The 11,162-nt window shown below is 47.5% G+C and overlaps 1 protein-coding gene across 1 annotated transcript; it reads left to right on the forward strand.

Moving 5' to 3' along the window:
* The first annotated feature begins 1,093 nt into the window (after positions 1–1,093).
* Positions 1,094–4,398, forward strand: HSPBAP1 (HSPB1 associated protein 1). The gene is made up of 3 exons (XM_084208951.1): positions 1,094–1,161; positions 1,773–1,883; positions 2,094–4,398. Exons 2-3 carry the CDS (start codon positions 1,815–1,817, stop codon positions 2,649–2,651), a joined length of 627 nt encoding a protein of 208 aa, XP_084065077.1. The 5' UTR covers positions 1,094–1,161; positions 1,773–1,814; the 3' UTR covers positions 2,652–4,398.
* The last annotated feature ends 6,764 nt before the right edge of the window (positions 4,399–11,162 follow it).

Genomic DNA, 11,162 nt, shown 5'->3' on the forward strand with positions numbered 1-11,162 from the left:
GCTCCCAGGTGCTGGGGTGAGGCCTGAGCATTTCTAGCTGTTCTTATGTGTTGCAAGGAAAAAAAAAAAAGTGGAGCTAAACTCTACATCCTTTTCTGTCATAAAGGTCTTGCAGAAGTCACCAAGATCCTGTTTGGTGCCAGCAGGAGTCAGTGGTTGTGTGGTATCACAAGCAGAGGAGTGTTTGCTGGATCTTACTGATAAATGACACACACCCTCCCCAGATATCAGTATCTGCCACGAGCAAATGTGGCTATTGCAGCCCAGGTGAAAGGTCCTTACAGCAATCACCCCTGCAGCTGATGATGCAGCATTGTTTGTGAGGTGTTGGGCACTCCATCTATAAAATAAATTCTGACAAGGATTCTAAAAGGCAATTCTGAGAACATTTGCATTACCAAACCAAGCAGTTCTTGCTCACAGCTGTTACCAGCTGCTTTCATATTGACAGATGTGAATCACACCAACAATTACAGTCCCAGTGAAACCATTAATTATATTGGCAAGAGTTTAGAGTAGAAATTTAATTTGTTTTCAGCTGGATGTGAGCTACCCAAAAGTATTCCTTGCTTTCTAACATACTGTCATGCAATCAGTACAGCCCTGTTGTTCAGCAGGCCAGGATGAATACCAAGAATGCAACACCTTAAATAGGTTCCACATGTCGATACCAAACTCTGTATTTTGGTGTTTTTTTATACAAGGCTGTTAAAAAGCCTAGCATCCAAACCCACAAAATGCTAAGAGCACTTCCCCCTGCTCCTATCCCAAATTCTGCTTAGGGTTCCAGGACAAATTGCTGCCTTCAGCCCTTGTACTAGCCAGATGTGTGGTTTGCTTTACAGGTTCCCTGGAGCCACAGCTAGACTGGTCAGGGCTGTGGGTTGACCATGTTGCATCTTCCCTCCAAAATGAATACATCTAAGCATCTCAATTAAATCAAATATATGCATCCACTTCTAGGTACTTCTCACTGAGATAACAAAACCACCATCCTGTTTGGAGAGTCTACCATTTCTTCCACATAGAAGAAACTCATATGGGAAAGAAAGCCAAGATCCTATAAAGTTTTTTTTCTGCTATCCTAATCTAGCCAGTATCCAGCTGTCCAAGGGGGATCATGAAGGAAGTGAAGGCCTGAAACAAAGAGCCTGTTATTAAGTTAGTAAGTTAATTTTCAGTTTTGCAGAAGAGTTTTCATAGCAACCATGCTTTTCCTTCTGGTGATGTTCAAAAGTGCAGCAGTCTGTCAGCTGCTGTTACATGATAAAATATTTCCTAAATTTCCTTAGGATTCACTTTTGTGCTTGTGTAGCCCTTAGATAGCTGCTGCCTTGCTATAACATCTTGTGGGTTTTAGTTGCTTAAATTAGACATAATATGTAGATATATAAAGATGTGCTATGTACCTCTATGGCTCTTCTAGTCCTAAAGAGCTGTTTAAATGCACACATTAATTAAATGCTAATATTGCATTATAATTTCAAGCACCAGATTTAATTAACAAAACACTAATAAGGGAAAAGATTATATACACATACTATTTTTTGCAAATCCTTATTCAGATGAGCAAATCCTTACTCACCAAAGCCTGTGCTGTCACCTGTTTGGGGGTTTGCACAGGAAGAGAGTCAGAAACCTTCCACTGACTTCACATTCATGAGTGTGGTTTTCAAACTAAGGCCATCTATGTTTTTCCTAAGGTCTTTCAGCTTTCTGCAGAGACCCATGAGCTAATCCATCCCCTAAAACCTTCTGTTCTCTTGAGGCAGGATGCAGATCATGAAGCCCGTGTGGAAGAGGCAATAACTCGAATGCTGGTATGCGCCATAAAATCGGCAGAAAATCCCAGTGATGGAGATCTCTGGCTAAATCCCACAGAGGTAAGCCCTCTGCTGCTCCCATTATGGCAGCAATAACAAAGAATTACTGACATTTTGCTTAGCTCCCCCTGAGTCTTTATGCTGCTTTGAGAAAAAGAGTTTTAAGTTCCATCCTTTCATGTAGCAGAAGTAATTCATGGAAGATAATCACGCAAGGCTGAATTGAAACGTGTCTCCTTTTAACTGAGTGTATTGTGGGTGTTTTCTTAGGTTGAGGCAACATCCCATGAAATCAATCTTCAGTACCTGAATAAAGCAGTGTCTGCATACCTCAAGTGTCAAGAGACAAGTGTGTCAGGACAGGCACTTTCCAGCAGCACTGGTGCAAAGCAGAGGACAAACACCTCATGCAAGAGGAAGAGAAGGGAAGCTGGCTGTGAACCAGAGAGCTGCACATTACTAACCCAGGAATGTGACCTTCCAACACCCGAAGCAGAAGAGCTGCAGAAAATACCTTTTGGGCCTCATCTTATTCAGGTTTTACCACAGTCTCACAAAACCAGTGTGGTGGGTGCAGTTGCAGTTGAAAGTGATGGTGGAGATCTTCTCCATGAAAATGAAGGAGAACATTTTGAAAAATTACAGTGCAAGAGGGAGAGATTGCTGATGAGTAATGACTGTGAGACAGCTGCACATCAAATGGATTCAGACTGTAGTCCATGCACCTCACAAACAGCCCTTTCTACCAATGACTTGTTAGACTGTCTGGTTAATCCTCGTGTCATCAGTTTAGTGGCTCAGCTGCTGTTGGAGAGAATGAGAGTGTGATGCTGGAGTGCTTTATCATTGCTGAAACAAAAATCAAACAGCACCTTGTTCTGCGAGTTTAAGATCTGTAATAATTGAATGTTCCATTTCAAGTAATTTTTAGGTACAGATAGACACAGTTAATGGTTAAGTGCAGGTTGAAGTTGAGCTGAAAGAAGAATAGCTTGTTAGCGATGGCTGGGAATAGAAAGGTGTGTTTAGTCAGGGAGCTGCTCAATGTTATGAACAAGAGAGAGCACACACAGTCACACTCCCACTGTGCTGTGCAGGTGGGATCTTCACAGTGTTCTACAGCTCTGAGCTGGAAAACAAGTATGGCTTGATGATGGATAGCAGAGGGAGTGCTGGGACATGGTCACAGCAAAGGGGAACCAAGGGTGGGAGCAGATAGATTGACTGACTGTAGACTGCAGTCCTTGACCACATTTAAAGTAAAATGGTCAATAAGCAATCAGTTGACTACATTAGAAATAATAAATTCAGGTAAACCTAAACCTCAGCCAAGAGACAATGCACTCACTAATGCATCTACTTCCTCCCTTCTACTAAATAACTTGTCACAAAGCTCTAGGTTGGAGTGAGACAAAAGCCCTTAGCAAGAAAGTAGCCTTTAACTAGTTCAGGAGCTCTTGAAGGTGGGAGAGTAAGGGCATTGGAAAGTTCCTGCTATTATTTATTTAAAGACATATGTGCACAGTCCCCTATCTCTAAGAAACAAAGCAAAACAGCTATGACTTTTTACCTCTGTCCTTCTCCTTACCATAACAATCAAAATGTATTAATTTTTTTCTTTTGGTTGTAAATGGTTGCTGTACAAGATCATCCTTTCTTCAAAGGATAGTAATCATTGGATTTGTTTTTGAGGGCTGGGTTGTTCTTTGACTGAAAAGTTAGGGAGCATGAAATATAGGCAAGAGGTTTGTTAACTCTGAAGCTATGCATGAAGGCTTGAACAAAACCTGGGAAGAAAGCTGCTGGCACCTTCCGGGGTGCTCTCACCTCCTCTGATTTCTGTTTGTGGTGGCAACAGAGGCATTTTCCCTAACTGCAGTTTCAAGAGACAGCTTCAGCTCCTGTGAAACCTTTGCTTTTAAAATGTCTCTTTCTTTGTGTCTGCTAGAGACCAAGAAGCCAGTTTCTATCATCAGCCTGTTCCCATAGCCCTAACCTTGCACCACCAGCCCTCGAGCTGGTATTTCCTTTGCTTGGTGTGTGTTCCCTGCTAAATACATGAAGCTAGTGCTGTTTTCACAAAGATCACCTTCCACCTATTTATAGTTGAAAAATCCTGATTGCAAAGGTGCTTTCTCTCTGCTTTTATTCAGATTGCATAGTTGGCAGGGCCCTGATGAATTATGGTAAGGGCTTTAGATATGCACCAGTAGATCAGAAATTCAGGGAACCTTGCCATTTCAAAAATCTCCCCAAAAACCTAATACACTTGGAAGAGGATTAAGTTGAAAAGGCTCAAAGGTTCACATTTAACAAGCACAGAAACCTTACCCTGATGGAAGCAGAGCTCTGTGTGTAGTTTCCTGGAGACCCTGGCTTTGAAGAGTGGCTGTGAGTTAGCAGCAGATGCCACACGAGCTCCATCTCTGACCCACAAATGGGCAGTTTCCAGTGTCCTGCTCTGCCCTGGTAATTGGGTTCAGACCCTGGTAACACCTCAGCAATGCGACAAAATCCACTGTTCTTGTTTCATGTTTCTATACCAAAGGGTCTCAGCGGGGTTGCACCTTTGCAACCAGACCAGAATTTAATAAACAATCCTGTCGATACTGTTCCTGTTTGTGTGGTGGCACTGCTGTGACAAAGGGATTCAGTCAGGAATCACTTAGGAAACATCTTGGTCACCTCTGCTGCCTTTAGTGAATCACCAAGCTCATAGGGAGCTGTCTGTGGAATGGGGCAGACCCATTTAGAGGCACAGGCACATCTCAGCAGAGCTGGGTTTAGCAAGACCCTGCTCATGTCCTACTGCTGGGCTTGCCTTTCCCAAGCTACCAGAGGGGCTGGGACCAGCTAGAGAGCTCTGCTGCTGGGAGCAGTTGCACTGGGAAGGAAGGGTTACAAATGCCTCATTTTAATTCACTGAGCAAAAATAGTCTTGCAATAAAAAAAGCTTTTATGTCTAGAACAGACAGAGGTGGGGGAGGAGAAGCACAGGCAGTTACGTGGAGGAGGATGGCAGCATCATCTTCCAGTCACCACAGTGTGAACTTGCTTAGCTTAAGCTTTCCTCCCAACACACAGATCATCTTAACACACCCCACAAAATCCACATTGAACATTTCATCCCTCTGTATTCCAAATGACTGTCCTTGGAAAAGCTCACTGAACATGTCAGGGGTCTCTGTAGGACTTGCCCTGATCACATTCCATGCCTGTGCCAGAGGACTCATCTCGGGCTCAGTGTAGGAGCAGCATTCTTCCAAGGCTGAGCTGTGTTCAGTCACATCCCTCACCACTCCAATCACACCCTCTCTGTCTGGGGACAGTCAGTTTATGCCTGTCCAGGTGCAGCCCATGATTTAAGGGCCAGGCTGTGGCCAGAAGCCATTAAACCAAGGGGACAGGGAGAAGAGTGAGTGAGGCTGTTTAGGATGCAAGGCAAAAGCACCAGAAGGACTTTGTGTCTCAGAGGTGCAATATAAAATCTCAGCCATACACTCTGCACACGGGGGCAGAGAGAGAAATGACCACAAATTCAGCAAGTCACGTATGGCAAATGGCTTGTGCACCAGCAAGAGAAATTTATGGCTCTGACCCGATTCGCAGCGTGCCGAGTGCCACCATTCCTGACGCTGCTTCTAAATTCATGGCCACTGCGTGCGGAAGCTCAGACAAGTTTCTACATATTCATAGCGTTAAAAATAAATGATTCCTGATCTCTCTGGTGACAGCCTGTCTCCAAGAAGAGCAGGAACCCAGTGCTAGCCCTCTGCAATTGCTGATAGAACTTTCTCCCCCAAGAAGGAGCATTTCCCATTCACTGTCAGCAGTGGGCATAGCAGTAGTTGAGATCATAGCCTGGAGCCATCACTGGGGTGGTCACAGTGGTGACATGCTTGTCATCTGTGCTGTAGCTGAGTGACAGTAAGAGATGGACGCTGCAGGGCTTGGTGTTGAAGTTAAAGCCTTGCTCCAGCCCAGGGCCAGTCCAAGCAGCAGGATGGACCAGCACATTCATCTCCCCACACACCTCCAGGCTGGTGGGGACCCTGTGTGTTCCCTGCCCCAGTACCAGGTTTGCAGAGTGGCTCATGGACCAGCCTGGTTTATCTCTCCTGGACTGACTGGTATTGCACTCACGGGCCCTGAGCACCACCCTCACTGAAAGGAATCTGCAAAAACCACACCCAGGTCTGAAAGTCTCAGCTCCCAAGTGAGCAGGAAGGGAAAACCCCAAATAACAGCATCTTCCAGAGTTTCAGTCTTCTCTGGAAAGCCTCCCCAATAAATTTCTGTGGGTACCACTGGGTTTCACAGTGCTACTACCCCATTTGCCTCTCCCAGAACTTCTGCTGTGGCTCAATTTTCTTGATGTCACAGAGCAGCTCAACTGCAGAGCTGTGACATGTTATCATGTAAAATTAACCATAAATTGAGCTTTTAACTAACAAACATGGCATATTGAAGAGGCAGAGAGAATCCTTCCAGAGTGCTAACTGCCCTTTAAAAGAAAAGTAGTGCTACAATTCAGTCTGTTTGCCAACTAGTAAGCTCCTTGCTCTGTTTCTCAGCTACAAATATGAACTGTTTTGATGTTTGGCATGAGCAGGCTTCCACTCACGGGAGTTTCCTTCATGGGACATTTCCAGTAGGGCTGATGCGGAAAGACCTCTGCAAACAAGTGGCCTGGTTTTGCCATCTGGTTCATCCAGATAGGGGAGGAAAAGGATCCTAGACCTTCTGTACCATATTCTTCTGTCCTCCAGACAGAGATGTCTGACCCATAGCAAGATGAGACACACTTTGCCACGCTGGCTGCAGGGGCAGTGGGGTGATGGCATCTCTGATTAAAGCGCCACACATTTCAGAGCTGTGTTTTTGGAGACATCCCAAGTCATTAATTTCTCCATTAATTTCTCCATATAATTAGTGGGGTTTGTCCACCTTAGTGGAATGACTGGGTGGGAGCTGGAAGTTCTGGTCACCTTGGAACAGTCAGTTTGGCAGGACCACAGCCCCCACGGCTCCTGAGGGAACTGTAGGGCTGTGGGGACAGAGGTGGCAAGTGCTGTGTAGCAGTGGTGAGGAGAGGATTTTTGTGAGTCTCCCAGAGGCTCAGAGAACATAAGCAGAAACCCTGGAGCTGTCTGACCTCCCAGTGCCCCTGTGCTGAGGGACCTGGAGAGCCCTGGAGCTTCTGAAAGTGTCTCACAAGCCAGAAGTGTTGCTTTGCAGCCAAATCCCACATGCATCACAGCTCTCCCGGTCCTTGCATTTATTTACAGGGCAGTGTCATGGAAAAGACACGGCCAGCTCCCTGCTCAGCACCTGTTACAGATTCTTAGTGAAACCTACCTAGCTCTAGGTTTTGAGAGCACAGACTTTGCTGGTTCCAAAGCTCTGGTGGTATTGTCCCAGCAATGAGTTCTCATTCCTTGTAGTGACCTATGAAAACCCCTTTGTGAAGGTCTGAATCTGATACTTTCAGCACTGAAGAACTTTTAAATCCAATTTGACACCAAAAGAGGTGGCCCCCCACATTTCCAGATCAGAAAGGTTGACTGTAAAACAGGTTTTTATCTCCCTGCTAGATATCTGAATCATGTAGGTCACTCTCTGTCACATCACTGCCTCAGGGAGGGTACATGAGTTGCAAGAGTTAAAATTGTTCCTGAATTCCTCTCTCACCCCTGCCATGTCCCCTCCTCCTGCTCCCCAGAGCCTGGGGCTATGCCCATTCAAAGCACCAGGCAGTAAAACCCTTCCCTTCTGAGCAGTGCCAGGCTTATCCCATGCCCTGGTGGGACACATGAATCCAGCCCAATTAGCAGCAGCCCTAACAAAGCTGGCTGAAAAACCACTATTAAAATGAAAGATGGTGTTGTGTAAAAAGAAGGCAGAGCAAGTGAGGCTGTAACACAACTTATTGCTGTCCCCAGAGGAGCCTCATGACTTACGAGGGACTCGGTGCCTCGCCTGTGTTTCAGCCCCTGCTTCCCCAGGGATGTAATGTATTACCTCTGCATTTGCTTGGAGCTTTGGGGGTCTATCCAAAGGGATTAGGATTTCTGCCCTGGTTAAGAATGGAGCTTTCTGCCTCCCTTTGATAGCTCACTGCAATGTGGTTTGCTCCTTGTTTGCTGCTGCTCCCTTGACTGGAAGCTGCAGCATTGTGAAGATCGATGCCACTGACTGCACGTAGCTCACCCCTGCTCTGGCCATGACTGGCCTCTCTCCACATGCCAGCAGCCCCATCTCCCACGCAGGGGTGGGCCCTGAGGACAGCCTTGCCTGGGTGAGCCTCCTCTCTGCCCTGCTGGGGACTTGATGGCATCAGAGGTCTCCAAATCACCAACACGTTTGACCCCAAGCATGTGAATAGAGCCGATTCCCCCCAAGTCACATCCACGAAGAGGAGCCTTGTGGGCAGATCAAGGCCAGCTCAAGGCCAGCTCAAGGGTACAACACATCAACAGAAGCATCCTCAGCCCCATGACTGCTCTCCTGTGTCTGTCAACCATGTTATTACCATTGTTAACTCAAAAAGATGTTCAGAGCTCTATCAGAAGAAGCACTAGAACAGGAATCAGAGGAAAACAAGCCTGTCCTGGCTGGGGCAGGAGAGCAAGGATGAGATGGCCATGCAGATCTTTTCCATCCCTTCTTCTTCAGAGAGTCAATTAGCAAGGCATGGTAACAGTATTTGTGCAGTCACTGCTTGTGCTGATTACAATAAATTTTGTCCTGCATGTTAAAGTCAGAAACATCTCGCATCTGCCAAGCAGCAATCAGGACCAATTAATGAAGATGTAATTTCCCCAGATGCTGCTATTAACATAATTCACCGTGTTCCTAGCAACATGAATATAATTAACCCAGTTAACCACAACTCTCATCACAGCCACACCAGGCTTCCCTTGCCCTCAGAGGAGCCTCCCTGCCCTGTCCCCAGCCACATCCACAGGGCTGAGGGGCAGAACCACTCCCCATCCTCTCATCCTCCCCATCCTTGGGGATGGGTTTGGGAGCCATGGACGTGGCCCCCAGCCCAGCAGTGCCAGAGGCTCTTCTCGGGGACAGGACAGCACAAGACCCCTGACACCCAACATGGTTTGCAGGCCTCAGCTGCACCTCCAAAGTGATGGGTGACTGCAGCAGACCTGCTCCAGCCCTGGGAATGGCACACACCCGTGGGGGTCGAACACATGGCACAATTCAGCCAGTCTCTTCATGTAGGGTGCCCTCCAGTCCTTTCTCCCAGACTGATTCCAGGGTAATGACGTGGCTCGCACACTGCTCTGCCCTCACTACCACCCAGAGCACAACAACTCACTGTGGGGAGCAGCAGGTCCAGCTGGGAGTCACGGGAGATCCTCACCCATGGGGGCAGCCTGCAGGGCTGGGACCAGTGTCCGTGGACATCTCCATGGACAGAGAGACATAAACAAGATCCAGGGTCCACCACACTCCAGACGGGAGCAAACAGATTCCAGGCTGGAGAAATGGGATGATGTAATGCAAGGCCCTTCTGAAGAAAGGCTGAAGCCAGGACTGGTGGCTGGGGTGAGCTGCAGGAGGCTCCAGTGCCCTGTGCAGGTGTGTGTCCCAGCTGATTCTGGGCAAGGCCACGAAGGCCCCCAGGTGCTCCTGTTCCTGTGCTTGTCACAGGCTGGGGACAGGGGATGCTCCTGCTGCTGATGGTGAAGGCCAGGGGCAGTGGGATTTTCTCCCCTGTCTGTCTTAACTCAGCTTTGCTGCTGCTTGTAAGGAGGAACTCAGGGTGAGGAAGAGGAGGAAATGAAGATTCAGGTATTCAGAATGTCAGGGTTTATCCAGTGCTTTGGTCCTTCAAGAGTTGAGGCAGAAGTCTGTCTCATCCTGTGCCTGTATCCCAGCCTTGCTCTCACCTGATCATTCACCAGATGCTGGAAGCAGGAACTGGAGATGCTCTTGGGAAGGACCAGGCCTCCTACAGCCCCCTGGGCAGTGTTTTAGCAGAGAAGCTTAATCACTGCCCACCTTCAGGGCTGACACAGGGTGCAACCAAGGTGCTTTAGCCAGTCCTGATTGTTTACATAAAAATTATTTTAGTTTTCCCTGAATTTAGAGAACAGACATTTTCAAGTGGTCAAAATTGGTCAGAAGCAAGTTTCATCCACGTAAAAGGACTTATCATCTGGGGGTTTGGGTTGGGTTTTAATTCATCATTCCACATTTTCAGTGTAATTTCACTTAAAAAAACCCAACAAAAAACCCATGAGTAGCATTTCTGAAAAGCTCAAAACAGTTGGAAGGGCTTTTGTTTCCTGAGGGAAGAGCCCCTGGTTTCTCTCCCAGCCTTTTTTTCTGGTGAGAGAGGAAACAAGAAAGGGTATGTTAAAAATTAATGAATGCCTTTTTTTTTTCCCCACAAAGTGTGGGGAGTTTTCAAATGAATTTAAACTATTCAGTTCGTTCTTTTGATAGCTTTGGTCAACAGGGAGTTGATTTCCCAGCCAGCTCTGGGAGCACCTTGAAACTTCTAAAATTTGGAGAAGCATTGACCAAATCCCATTTCCTAGTGTGAGGCCACTAGTGCTTTAAATAATTCATCTGGTTTCCTGCAGATTGATTTAACTCAAATCACCTGAAAATTCTAAGTGTAAAAATGTGGGTAATCTGCCGGGTCAGAAAAAGCAAGACATTTTAATGAAAGCATAGACCTCTCCAAACCAGTGAATAGTTTAACAATTACCTGATATAATAGCACGTAAAAAGATGCTGTGGACAAAGGTGAGATCATTCTTGTTAATTAAAGTGTCTGAGCCACAACACTCCTGCCTTAATAGTGGATTTAAGCTGAAGCGCTGTAAAGCGATGATAGAACGGTCATTGCTTCAGCGTAATTAAGGGAGAACAGAGAATTAACAAGTGCTTCTGCGGAGGGCCGAGGGAGCGCTGCCAGCTCCTCACGGCTCTGCAGGATGCTGTTCCGGCTCTCCTGGGGCTGGTGGGACAGCCCAGGGCAGGCGGGGGATATCGGGGCTGCCCCGGCTTGGGCAGCTGCGGGACCCGCAGGGGGATGGAGCCGGCCCGGCCGGGAAGGGCCCGGGGCCTGCGGGGCCCGCTCGGCTGCTCCGCGGCCTCCCGCCTCGTTCCACCCTTCTCTGGAAGGCCCAGCCACCAAATCGGGATCGCCGCCAGCGCCAGAGGCGCCCTGCGGACACATTTTAGGGCGTTTTTGTGCGGTGGGCTGCCCTCTACCAGCCTCTCCCCCGGGCGGGCGGGCTGGACCCTGCCCAGAGCCCGGGCAGGGATCGGACATTGCTCGGGAAAGGGAGCGAGGAAGGGAGCGAC

Source organism: Fringilla coelebs (genome assembly GCF_963513975.1).
Source record: "Fringilla coelebs genome assembly, chromosome: 7".
NCBI classification, from domain to species: Eukaryota; Metazoa; Chordata; class Aves; order Passeriformes; family Fringillidae; genus Fringilla; species Fringilla coelebs.